At 48.4% G+C, this 14,266-nt stretch overlaps 1 protein-coding gene across 1 annotated transcript in view; it reads right to left on the bottom strand.

Moving 5' to 3' along the window:
- The window catches only part of VILL (villin like), a 219,245-nt gene that overhangs the window by 55,923 nt on the left and 149,056 nt on the right, over positions 1-14,266 (bottom strand). The window contains exon 10 of the mRNA XM_063921788.1: positions 12,497-12,650. Within this exon, the coding sequence (XP_063777858.1) occupies positions 12,497-12,650 (154 nt within the window). The remainder of the gene's footprint in view (positions 1-12,496; positions 12,651-14,266) is intronic.

Genomic DNA, 14,266 nt, shown 5'->3' with positions numbered 1-14,266 from the left:
GCACCCAGCTTGTTGGGTGCATACAGTATAAACAGCGAGTCAGATTTTCTGACTCCAGCCGTCCTTGAAATATATATTTTCAATGCCCTGACAACGTCCAGCAACTTGGAATCCTCCAAATCGCTAGTAGCCGCAGGCACCACAATAGGCTGGTTCAGGTGAAACGCTGACACCACCTTAGGCAGAAACTGAGGACGCGTCCGCAGTTCTGCCCTGTCCGAATGGAAAATCAGATATGGGCTTTTATACGATAAAGCCGCCAATTCTGACACTCTCCTGGCTGAAGCCAGGGCCAGTAGCATGGTTACTTTCCATGTAAGATATTTCAAATCCACCGATTTGAGTGGCTCAAACCAATGGGATTTGAGAAAATCCAAAACTACATTAAGGTCCCACGGAGCCACTGGGGGCACAACCGGGGGCTGTATATGTAGTACTCCTTTTACAAAAGTCTGGACTTCAGGAACTGAAGCCAATTCTTTCTGGAAGAAAATCGACAGGGCCGAAATTTGAACCTTAATGGACCCCAATTTGAGGCCCATAGACAATCCTGTTTGCAGGAAATGTAGGAATCGACCCAATTGAAATTCCTCCGTGGGGGCCTTCCTGGCCTCACACCACGCAACATATTTTCTCCAAATGCGGTGATAATGTTGTGCAGTCACCTCCTTCCTGGCTTTTACCAGTGTAGGAATGACCTCTTCCGGAATGCCTTTTTCCCTTAGAATTCGGCGTTCAACCGCCATGCCGTCAAACTCAGCCGCGGTAAGTCTTGGAATAGACACGGTCCCTGCTGAAGCAGGTCCCGTCTTAGAGGTAGAGGCCACGGATCTTCCGTGAGCATCTCCTGAAGTTCCAGGTACCAAGTTCTTCTTGGCCAATCCGGAGCCACGAGTATCGTTCTTACTCCCCTTTGCCGTATAATTCTCAGTACTTTTGGTATGAGAGGCAGAGGAGGAAACACATACACTGACTGGAACACCCACGGTGTTACCAGAGCGTCCACAGCTATTGCCTGAGGGTCTCTTGACCTGGCGCAATACCTGTCCAGTTTTTTGTTGAGGCGAGACGCCATCATATCCACCTTTTGGTTTTTCCCAACGGTTCACAATCATGTGGAAGACTTCTGGATGAAGTCCCCACTCTCCCGGGTGTAGATCGTGTCTGCTGAGGAAGTCTGCTTCCCAGTTGTCCACTCCCGGAATGAACACTGCTGACAGTGCTATCACATGATCTTCCGCCCAGCGAAGAATCCTTGCAGCTTCTGCCATTGCTCTCCTGCTTCTTGTGCCGCCCTGTCTGTTTACGTGGGCGACTGCCGTGATGTTGTCCGACTGGATCAACACCGGCTGACCCTGAAGCAGGGGTTTTGCCAGGCTTAGAGCATTGTAAGCTTAGCTTAGCTCCAGTATATTTATGTGAAGAGACATCTCCAGGCTTGACCATACTCCCTGGAAGTTTCTTCCCTGTGTGACCGCTCCCCAGCCTCTCAGACTGGCATCCGTGGTCACCAGGACCCAGTCCTGTATGCCGAATCTGCGGCCCTCTAACAGATGAGCACTCTGCAACCACCACAGAAGAGACACCCTTGTCCGTGGCGATAAGGTTATCCGCTGATGCATCTGCAGATGCGATCCGGACCATTTGTCCAGCAGATCCCACTGAAAAGTTCTTGCGTGAAATCTGCCGAATGGAATCGCTTCGTAAGAAGCCACCATTTTTCCCAGGACCCTTGTGCAATGATGCACTGACACTTTTCCTGGTTTTAGGAGGTTCCTGACTAGCTCGGATAACTCCCTGGCTTTCTTCTCCGGGAGAAACACCTTTTTCTGGACTGTGTCCAGAATCATCCCTAGGAACAGCAGACGTGTCGTCGGAAACAGCTGCGGTTTTGGAATATTTAGAATCCACCCGTGCTGTCGTAGAACTACTTGAGATAGTGCTACTCCGACCTCCAACTGTTCTCTGGACCTTGCCCTTATCAGGAGATCGTCCATTTTCTTTGAAGAAGAATCATCATTTCGGCCATTACCTTGGTAAAGACCCGGGGTGCCGTGGACAATCCAACCGGCAGCGTCTGAAACTGATAGTGACAGTTCTGTACCACGAACCTGAGGTACCCTTGGTGAGAAGGGCAAATTGGGACATGGAGGTAAGCATCTGTCCCGGGACACCATATAGTCCCCTTTTTTCTGGTTCGCTATCACTGCTCTGAGTGACTCCATCTTGATTTGAACCTTTTTATGTAAGTGTTCAAATATTTCAGATTTAGAATAGGTCTCACCGAGCCGTCTGGCTTCAGTACCACAATATAGTGTGGAATAATACCCCTTTCCTTGTTGTAGGAGGGGTACTTTGATTATCACCTGCTGGGAATACAGCTTGTGAATTGTTTCCACTACTGCCTCCCTGTCGGAGGGAGATGTTGGTAAAGCAGACTTCAGGAACCTGCGAGGGGGAGACGTCTCGAATCTCCAATCTGTACCCCTGGGATACTACTTGTGCTGAAACTCTTGAGACGACCCCCCACCGCACCTGAGTCCGCTTGTACGGCCCCAGCGTCATGCTGAGGACTTGGCAGAAGCGGTGGAGGGCTTCTGTTCCTGGGAATGGGCTGCCTGCTGCAGTCTTCTTCCCTTTCCTCTATCCCATGGCAGATATGACTGGCCTTTTGACCGCTTGCCCTTATGGGGACGAAAGGACTGAGGCTGAAAAGACGTTGTCTTTTTCTCCTTTATACGGCAATACTTCCATGTGCCGTTTGGAATCTGCATCACCTGACCACTGTCGTGTCCATAAACAACTTCTGGCAGATATGGACATCGCACTTACTCTTGATGCCAGAGTGCAAATATCCCTCTGTGCATCTCGCATATATAGAAATGCATCCTTTAAATGCTCTATAGTCAATAAAATACTGTCCCTGTCAAGGGTATCAATATTTTCAGTCAGGGAATCCGACCAAGCCACCCCAGCGCTGCACATCCAGGCTGAGGCGATCGCTGGTCGCAGTATAACACCAGTATGTGTGTATATACTTTTTAGGATATTTTCCAGCCTCCTATCAGCTGGCTCCTTGAGGGCGGCCCTATCTGGAGACGGTACCGCCACTTGTTTTGATAAGCGTGTGAGCGCCTTATCCACCCTAAGGGGTGTTTCCCAACGCGCCCTTACTTCTGGCGGGAAAGGGTATACCGCCAATAATTTTCTATCGGGGGAAACCCACGCATCATCACACACTTCATTTAATTTATCTGATTCAGGAAAAACTACAGGTAGTTTTTTCACACTCCACAAAATACCCTTTTTTGTGGTACTTGTAGTATCAGAAATATGTAACACCTCCTTCATTGCCCTTAACAAGTAACGTGTGGCCCTAAAAGAAAAATACGTTTGTTTCTTCACCGTCGACACTGGAGTCAGTGTCCGTGTCTGTGTCGACCGACTGAGGTAAAAAGACGTTTTAACGCCCCTGACGGTGTTTGAGACGCCTGGACAGGTACTAATTGGTTTGCCGGCCGTCTCATGTCGTCAACCGACCTTGCAGCGTGTTGACATTATCACGTAATTCCTTAAATAAGCCATCCATTCCGGTGTCGACTCCCTAGAGAGTGACATCACCATTACAGGCAATTGCTCCGCCTCCTCACCAACATCGTCCTCATACATGTCGACACACACGTACCGACACACAGCACACACACAGGGAATGCTCTGATAGAGGACAGGACCCCACTAGCCCTTTGGAGAGACAGAGGGAGAGTTTTCCAGCACACACCAAAACGCTATAATTATACAGGGACAACCTTTATATAAGTGTTTTTCCCTTATAGCATCTTAATATATATAATCATATCGCCAAATAAGTGCCCCCCCTCTCTGTTTTAACCCTGTTTCTGTAGTGCAGTGCAGGGGAGAGCCTGGGAGCCTTCCCACCAGCATTTCTGTGAGGGAAAATGGCGCTGTGTGCTGAGGAGAATAGGCCCCGCCCCCTTTTCGGCGGGCTTCTTCTCCCGTTTTTCTGAGACCTGGCAGGGGTTAAATACATCCATATAGCCCCAGGGGCTATATGTGATGTATCTTTTAGCCAGTATAGGTATTTCATTGCTGCCCAGGGCGCCCCCCACAGCGCCCTGCACCCTCAGTGACCGCTGGTGTGAAGTGTGTGACAACAATGGCGCACAGCTGCAGTGCTGTGCGCTACCTCATGAAGACTGAAAAGTCTTCTGCCGCCGGTTTCTGGACCTCTTCACTTTTCGGCATCTGCAAGGGGTCGGCGGCGCGGCTCCGGGACCGGACTCCATGGCTGGGCCTGTGTTCGATCCCTCTGGAGCTAATGGTGTCCAGTAGCCTAAGAAGCCAATCCATCCTGCACGCAGGTGAGTTCACTTCTTCTCCCCTAAGTCCCTCGTTGCAGTGAGCCTGTTGCCAGCAGGACTCACTGTAAAATAAAAAACCTAAAAACTTTTTCTAAGCAGCTCTTTAGGAGAGCCACCTAGATTGCACCCTGCTCGGACGGGCACAAAAACCTAACTGAGGCTTGGAGGAGGGTCATAGGGGGAGGAGCCAGTGCACACCACCTGATCCTAAAGCTTTATTTTTGTGCCCTGTCTCCTGCGGAGCCGCTAATCCCCATGGTCCTGACGGAGTCCCCAGCATCCACTAGGACGTCAGAGAAATGGAGCAACTTTGGATCTGGATAAACGTTGTAGCCAGTGGCATATCTATAATGGATGCAGTGTGTGCGGTGCACATGGGACCCTGGTTCCAGGGGAACACACACCACACGCCTTGCACCCATTTTTTCAATATTTACCTCTCCCTCGCCGGCGGCAGCAGCGCTGCACAAATCACCGGGAAAATGGAGTGGTGGCCATTTTCCTGGCATATTGCGCATGTGCAGTAGGAAAACCACCGGGAAAATGGTTACTGCACTATTTCCCCGCAGACCTGTGCATGCACACTAGACTCTGGGACAGCACTAGGGTCTCCTAGTGACTCTAGTGGCCAGAGTCTCTGCGTTGCTGGCTAGAGAGGAGGAGACCCAGATGGAAACTGCACACGGGCCTCTCCTATCATACTCCAATATACTCCAGTTTAGACTATAAAAATGATTACAATAATACAAAGAAGATAATTATAACTTTTAATATCATCTTTGTATTATTCTACTCATTGTTATAGTAAAAAATCACCAAATTTGCAATGCTCCGCTGGAAATACAGGGGGTGTCAGGGAGAGACCAGAGGTGAGGCAGCTATGAGCTCAGCCTCCCCTCTGTGATAGTCAGACACTGCCTGGAGCTGGGGGCGGGGCAGCACTGTGGCCAATAATACTGCAAAACACAGCATAAGGGGAGGGGCTATCAGATCTGCAAAACTGAGGGGGCGTGGTTTTGTGCAGTTCACTAGCACCCAGCCAGGAGTAGCCAACATGAAGGAGAAGCTGATGATGAAGATGGCTAACATGCAGAGAATATGCTGGTGAATGTCTGCTGAAGCTGGGCAAGGGCGGCACAGGGCTGACCCACTCACCTCCTGTCAGCAACATACCCCCCTGCCACAGGGGCAAGCAGATAGTGGCCAACAAGTTTTAGGTGCCTCTGCATAGGGAATCCAACATGTTTTAATGTGTTATTTTAGGGTGGGCACCTCTTAACCACTGACGTGCGGTGAGGTAAATGGCTGAGGAGGCACTGGCTAATACCAGAACCAGATTTACACACAATACATGAGCCCAAGGGTTCATGTGGGCATTATACACAGGTAGAGTATAGCAGTATATACAGTACTGCTGGAAATTTGCTGAGTTTTGATCAGAGATGTGTGGAAAAGATAGGCAGCTGTGCCACTGCCCGCCTCAGCTGCCAAAGACTTTTTACTTCAGAGTTTTGACTATAAAAATGATTAGAATAATCCAAAGAAGAAATTTATAATATATTCTTTGCATTTTCATATACTATATCTAGTCAAAACTCTGGCGTATACGTTAGTATGACAGGGAAGGCTCTGCCTCACCTCACATCACTGCTCTTAACTGTGGGCACCACCCTAGTAACAAGTATACTGCTGCACCTTTGTATAATGCCCACATGAACGATCGGGTTCATATATGTGTGTGTATAAATTTGTCTCTGATACTAGCCAGTGCCCCCCAGCCATTGACCTGGCCGCATGTCACTGGCACACAAATACTGGAACGCCTTATTTTTACACTGTCATTTAAAGATCAGGTAGGAAATGCCTCTTCCGACTCCAAGGGGCCTATTTATAAATTAATATTTGCAGGATGTCCCCTGAAAACACCTGTTTTGGGAGGATACCCGTAAATATAAGTATCCTCGGCATGTATATATAGAGATATCTGCTGCTACCCGCCATTTTAATTTTTATGGGGCTTTCTATTTTGCCAAATCTCCCAAGCTCGGAATGCAAGCACCTACATCAGTCACTTCACTTCTAACACATTGCAGGGATGGGCTCCTTTCATAGCCCTGTTCCTGCATGTGATTTTTAATACATCCTGGCGAATCTTTATTTCTCTATCGTCCTAGTGGATGCTGGGGTTCCTGAAAGGACCATGGGGAATAGCGGCTCCGCAGGAGACAGGGCACAAAAAGTAAAGCTTTTCCAGATCAGGTGGTGTGCACTGGCTCCTCCCCCTATGACCCTCCTCCAGACTCCAGTTAGATTTTTGTGCCCGGCCGAGAAGGGTGCAATCTAGGTGGCTCTCCTAAAGAGCTGCTTAGAAAAAGTTTAGCTTAGGTTTTTTATTTTACAGTGAGTCCTGCTGGCAACAGGATCACTGCAACGAGGGACTGAGGGGAGAAGAAGTGAACTCACCTGCGTGCAGGATGGATTGGCTTCTTGGCTACTGGACATCAGCTCCAGAGGGACGATCACAGGTACAGCCTGGATGGTCACCGGAGCCGCGCCGCCGGCCCCCTTGCAGATGCTGAAGTCAGAAGAGGTCCAGAATCGGCGGCTGAAGACTCCTGCAGTCTTCTAAAGGTAGCGCACAGCACTGCAGCTGTGCGCCATTTTCCTCTCAGCACACTTCACACGCAGTCACTGAGGGTGCAGGGCGCTGGGGGGGGGCGCCCTGGGAGGCAAATGTAACCTATATAAAGGCTAAAAATACCTCACATATAGCCCCCAGAGGCTATATGGAGATATTTAACCCCTGCCTGGATTCACTAAATAGCGGGAGACGAGCCCGCCGGAAAAGGGGCGGGGCCTATCTCCTCAGCACACGGCGCCATTTCCTCTCACAGCTCCGCTGGTCAGGACGGCTCCCAGGTCTCTCCCCTGCACTGCACTACAGAAACAGGGTAAAACAGAGAGGGGGGGCAAATTTATGGCGATATTTTGATATATATAAAGCAGCTATAAGGGAGCACTTATTATAAGGCTATCCCTGTTATATATAGCGCTTTTGGTGTGTGCTGGCAAACTCTCCCTCTGTCTCCCCAAAGGGCTAGTGGGTCCTGTCTTCGTTAGGAGCATTCCCTGTGTGTCTGCTGTGTGTCGGTACGTGTGTGTCGACATGTATGAGGACGATATTGGTGTGGAGGCGGAGCAATTGCCAAATATGAGGATGTCACCCCCTAGGGAGTCGACACCAGAATGGATGCCTTTATTTATGGAACTACGGGATAGTGTCAACACGCTAAAGCAGTCGTTTGACGACATGAGACGGCCGGACAATCAATTAGTGCCTGTCCAGGCGACTCAAACACCGTCAGGGGCTGTGAAACGCCCTTTGCCTCAGTCGGTCGACACAGACCCAGACACAGGCACTGACTCCAGTGGTGACGGTGACGAATCAACCGTATTTTCCAGTAGGGCCACACGTTATATGATTTTGGCAATGAAGGAGGCGTTACATTTAGCTGATACTACAGGTACCACTAAACAGGGTATTATGTGGGGTGTGAAAAAACTACCTATAGTTTTTCCTGAATCAGAAGAATTAAATGACGTGTGTAATGAAGCGTGGGTTGCCCCTGATAAAAAGCTGATAATTTCAAAGAAATTATTGGCATTATACCCTTTCCCGCCAGAGGTTAGGGAGCGCTGGGAAACACCTCCTAGGGTGGACAAGGCGCTAACACGCTTATCTAAACAAGTGGCGTTACCCTCTCCTGAGACGGCCGCACTTAAAGATCCATCAGATAGGAGGATGGAAAATATCCAAAAAAGTATATACACACATGCAGGTGTTATACTACGACCAGCTATAGCGACTGCCTGGATGTGCAGTGCTGGGGTAGTTTGGTCAGAGTCCCTGATTGAAAATATTGATACCCTGGACAGGGACAATATTTTACTGTCGTTAGAACAAATAAAGGATGCATTTCTTTATATGCGTGATGCACAGAGGGATATCTGCACACTGGCATCACGGGTAAGTGCTATGTCCATTTCGGCCAGAAGAGCTTTATGGACGCGACAGTGGACAGGCGATGCGGATTCAAAACGACATATGGAAGTTTTGCCGTATAAAGGGGAGGAGTTATTTGGAGTCGGTCTATCAGATTTGGTGGCCACGGCTACAGCCGGGAAATCCACCTTTCTACCTCAAGTCACTCCCCAACAGAAAAAGGCACCGACTTTTCAACCGCAGCCCTTTCGTTCCTTTAAAAATAAGAGAGCAAAGGGCTATTCATATCTGCCACGAGGCAGAGGTCGAGGGAAGAGACAGCAACAGGCAGCTCCTTCCCAGGAACAGAAGCCTTCCCCGGCTTCTACAAAAGCCTCAGCATGACGCTGGGGCTTCTCAAGCGGACTCGGGGACGGTGGGTGGTCGTCTCAAAAATTACAGCGCGCAGTGGGCTCACTCGCAGGTAGATCCCTGGATCCTGCAGATAATATCTCAGGGGTACAGGTTGGAATTAGAGACAGATCCACCTCGCCGTTTCCTGAAGTCTGCTTTACCAACGTCCCCCTCCGAAAGGGAGACGGTTTTGGAAGCCATTCACAAGCTGTACTCTCAGCAGGTGATAGTCAAGGTACCTCTTCTACAACAAGGGAAGGGGTATTATTCCACTCTTTTTGTGGTACCGAAGCCGGATGGCTCGGTAAGGCCTATTCTAAATCTGAAGTCCTTGAACCTGTACATAAAGAAGTTCAAGTTCAAGATGGAGTCACTCAGAGCAGTGATAGCGAACCTGGAAGAGGGGGACTTTATGGTATCCTTGGACATCAAGGATGCGTATCTCCACGTTCCAATTTACCCCTCACACCAGGGGTACCTCAGGTTCGTTGTACAAAACTGTCACTATCAGTTTCAGACGCTGCCGTTCGGATTGTCCACGGCACCTCGGGTCTTTACAAAGGTAATGGCCGAGATGATGATTCTTCTTCGAAGAAAAGGCATATTAATTATCCCATACTTGGACGATCTCCTAATAAGGGCAAGGTCCAGAGAACAGCTAGAGATGGGATTAGCACTGTCTCAAGAAGTGCTAAAACAGCACGGGTGGATTCTGAATATTCCAAAATCCCAGTTAATGCCGACAACTCGTCTGCTGTTCCTAGGGATGATTCTGGACACGGTTCAGAAAAAGGTTTTTTCTCCCGGAGGAAAAAGCCAAGGAGTTATCCGAGCTTGTCAGGAACCTCCTAAAACCAGGAAAGGTGTCTGTACATCAATGCACAAGAGTCCTGGGAAAAATGGTGGCTTCTTACGAAGCAATTCCATTCGGCAGATTCCACGCAAGAATTTTCCAAAGGGATCTGTTGGACAAATGGTCAGGGTCGCATCTTCAGATGCACCTGCGGATAACCATGTCTCCAAGGACAAGGGTGTCTCTTCTGTGGTGGTTGCAGAGTGCTCATCTATTGGAGGGCCGCAGATTCGGCATACAGGATTGGATCCTGGTGACCACGGACGCCAGCCTGAGAGGCTGGGGAGCAGTCACACAAGGAAGAAACTTCCAGGGAGTATGGACGAGCCTGGAAACGTCTCTTCACATAAACATTCTGGAACTAAGAGCAATATACAATGCTCTAAGCCAGGCAGAACCTCTGCTTCAGGGAAAACCGGTGTTGATCCAGTCGGACAACATCACGGCAGTCGCCCATGTGAACAGACAGGGCGGCACAAGAAGCAGGAGTGCAATGGCAGAAGCTGCAAGGATTCTTCGCTGGGCAGAGAATCATGTGATAGCACTGTCAGCAGTGTTCATCCCGGGAGTGGACAACTGGGAAGCAGACTTCCTCAGCAGACACGATCTTCACCCGGGAGAGTGGGGACTTCATCCAGAAGTCTTCCACTTGCTGGTAACCCGTTGGGAAAGACCAATGGTGGACATGATGGCGTCTCGCCTCAACAAAAAACTGGACAGGTATTGCGCCAGGTCAAGAGATCCGCAGGCAATAGCTGTGGACGCGCTGGTAACGCCTTGGGTGTACCAGTCGGTGTATGTGTTTCCTCCTCTGCCTCTCATACCAAAAGTATTGAGAATTATACGGCAAAGAGGCGTAAGGACGATACTAGTGGTTCCGGATTGGCCAAGAAGGACTTGGTACCCGGAACTTCAAGAGATGATCACGGAAGATCCGTGGCCTCTACCTCTAAGGAGGGACTTGCTTCAGCAGGGTCCCTGTCTGTTTCAAGACTTACCGCGGCTGCGTTTGACGGCATGGCGGTTGAACGCCGGATCCTAAAGGAAAAAGGCATGCCGGAAGAAGTCATTCCTACTTTGATTAAAGCAAGGAAGGAAGTAACCGTGCAACATTATCACCGAATTTGGCGAAAATATGTTGCGTGGTGCGAAGATCGGAGTGCTCCGACGGAGGAATTTCAACTGGGTCGATTCCTACATTTCCTGCAATCAGGATTGTCTATGGGTCTCAAATTGGGATCTATTAAGGTTCAAATTTCGGCCCTGTCGATTTTCTTTCAAAAAGAATTGGCTTCAGTCCCTGAAGTCCAGACCTTTGTTAAGGGAGTGCTACATATACAGCCTCCTGTGGTGCCTCCAGTGGCACCGTGGGATCTCAATGTGGTTTTGGACTTTCTAAAATCTCATTGGTTTGAACCACTAAAGAAGGTGGATTTGAAATATCTCACATGGAAAGTGACCATGCTTCTAGCCCTGGCTTCGGCCAGGAGAGTGTCAGAACTGGCAGCTTTATCTTACAAAAGCCCATATCTGATTTTCCATTCGGACAGGGCAGAACTGCGGACTCGTCCGCATTTTCTCCCTAAGGTGGTGTCAGCATTTCATCTGAACCAGCCTATTGTAGTGCCTGCGGCTACAAGTGACTTGGAGGACTCCAAGTTACTGGACGTTGTCAGAGCATTAAAAATATATATTGCAAGGACAGCTGGAGTCAGAAAATCTGACTCGTTGTTTATATTGTATGCACCCAACAAGATGGGTGCTCCTGCGTCTAAGCAGACGATTGCTCGTTGGATCTGTAGCACAATCCAACTTGCACATTCTGTGGCAGGCCTGCCACAGCCTAAATCTGTAAAGGCCCACTCCACAAGGAAGGTGGGCTCATCTTGGGCGGCTGCCCGAGGGGTCTCGGCATTACAACTTTGCCGAGCAGCTACGTGGTCAGGGGAGAACACGTTTGTAAAATTTTACAAATTTGATACTCTGGCTAAGGAGGACCTGGAGTTCTCTCATTCGGTGCTGCAGAGTCATCCGCACTCTCCCGCCCGTTTGGGAGCTTTGGTATAATCCCCATGGTCCTTTCAGGAACCCCAGCATCCACTAGGACGATAGAGAAAATAAGATTTTACTTACCGATAAATCTATTTCTCGGAGTCCGTAGTGGATGCTGGGCGCCCATCCCAAGTGCGGATTATCTGCAATAATTGTACATAGTTATTGTTAACTAATTCGGGTTATTGTTGAAGGAAGCCATCTTTCAGAGGCTCCGCTGTTATCATACTGTTAACTGGGTTTAGATCACAAGTTGTACGGTGTGATTGGTGTGGCTGGTATGAGTCTTACCCGGGATTCAAAATCCTCCCTTATTGTGTACGCTCGTCCGGGCACAGTACCTAACTGGAGTCTGGAGGAGGGTCATAGGGGGAGGAGCCAGTGCACACCACCTGATCTGGAAAAGCTTTACTTTTTGTGCCCTGTCTCCTGCGGAGCCGCTATTCCCCATGGTCCTTTCAGGAACCCCAGCATCCACTACGGACTCCGAGAAATAGATTTATCGGTAAGTAAAATCTTATTTTCTTATTGCCGCGAATAGACGTAGGTGCCAGGGAGCATGCACTTACATCACTCCACACATAAACCAATGGCTGCTCCTATGTACAGAGTATCACCTGTCTGTGTAAATGCTCACTGTCTTATGGAACAAAGAGAACTAGATCTGGATGATAAGTAAGAGAACCACCAGATGTAAGGGTCGGGGAGTATACACCACCCCACAAAGAGACAGAGGGCTACAATTTCCTCTGTCTCTCCCATCAGAGCATGCACATTCACAGTTATTTATATTGATTAAGTTACAAAGCATCTTACCAATCTTCCCCACATTGTATGACTTCCCAAGTCCTTGTGTCTCTCCGAAATCTCTCCAGTTCTGGAAAAGCTGTTTAAACATGGTTGACTCAGCCCCATCATTCATTACCTCAATGTTTGTGGTAGCTGGGTATCCCTTGGCCTGTATGAAACCCTACAGAAAACATACAGGTAAACAACTAATATTTAATCCCATGGTCACATAGATTCATACTCACATTGGCCATTACTAATACTGTGGAATCTTCCAGGGAATTTAAGCCTCGAGGAGTACTTGTTGCAGTTTTTTGCATAAAAAAAAATTGCTAAATGATGCACAAAGAAATTAATGGTAATGCGCTTATCAATTAAAAGAAAAAAAGAGTCTGTTTTGGCTGAAATGATTATCAACACACTTAAAGGGGTATCCAACTAGCCGCGATAAGCTGCGGCTCGCGTCGGCTTATCTTGGATTTGTCTTCACCTGCCTCAGGCAGGCGAACCCAAATCCACAGAAAAAGCCCCGTTTTTATCTGAAAACCGGGCTGTTTCTACCAAAAACTAGAGATGTGCGGCGGCCACTTTTCGTGTTTTGGTTTTGGTTCTGGTTCCATGCTCGTGTTTTGGATCTGAATTGGTTTTGCCAAAACCACCCTTTTGTGTTTTGGTTTTGGATCTGGATGATTTTTGAAAAAAACAAACATAAAAACAGCTGAAATCACAGAATTTGGGGGTAATTTTGATCCTATGGTATTATTAACCTCAATAACATTCATTTCCACTCATTTCCAGTCTATTCTGAACACCTCACACCTCATAATATTGTTTTTAGGCCAAAAGGTTTCACCGAGGTGGCTGTATGACTAAGCTAAGCGACACAAGGGGGCAGTACAAACACCTGGCCTATCTAGGAGTGGCACTGCAGTGGCAGACAGGATGGCAGATTTAAAAAATAGGCCCCAAACAGCACATGATGCAAAGAAGAAAAAGAGGTGCAATGAGGTAGCTGGATGGCTAAACTAAGCGACACAAGTGTGCGGCACAAACACCTGGCCCATCTAGGAGTGGCACTGCAGTGGCAGACAGGATGGCACTTGGAAAAAACTAGGCCCCAAACAGCACATCATGCAAAGAAGTAAAAGAGGTGCAATGAGGTAGCTGTATGACTAAGCTAAGCGACACAAGAGTGCGGCACAAACACCTGGCCCATCTAGGAGTGGCACTGCAATGGCAGACAGGATGGCACTTACAAAAAAAATAGCCCCCAAACAGCACATCATGCAAAGAAGTAAAAGGGATGCAATGAGGTAGCTGTATGGCTAAGCTAAGCGACACAAGTGTGCGGCACAAACACCTGGCCCATCCAGGGTTGGCACTGCAGTCCCACTGCACTAATGGTGGATACCGGACGCACGTCTAACACCAACATAGCTTGCAAGGCCTCAGTTATCCGCTTTGCAACAGGGTGACTGCTGTCATATTTCATCTTCCTCGCAAAGGACTGTTGGTCAGTCATTTACTTAGTTGAAGTAGTACAAGTGGTCTTCCGACTTCCTCTCTGGGATGACGATCGGCTCCCAGCAGCAACAACAGCGGCAGCAGTAGGAGGAAGTGGTACTTGATCTTTCCCTATTTTATCCTCCAAATGTTTGTTCTCTATTATTTTTCTGGAGTTACATAACAAAATGTAGCAAAGGAGAGTGTACCTCTACATCACACAGGGCAAACCCTGTAAAAATTATTTGGATTAAATATTAATAACCCCTTTATTTGGAGTAAATAATATACAGC

The sequence above is a fragment of the Pseudophryne corroboree genome, chromosome 5 (genome assembly GCF_028390025.1).
Source record: "Pseudophryne corroboree isolate aPseCor3 chromosome 5, aPseCor3.hap2, whole genome shotgun sequence".
NCBI lineage: Eukaryota > Metazoa > Chordata > Amphibia > Anura > Myobatrachidae > Pseudophryne > Pseudophryne corroboree.
Note: the sequence above shows the minus strand (reverse complement) of the source record. Positions and strands in the feature narration are given on the sequence as shown.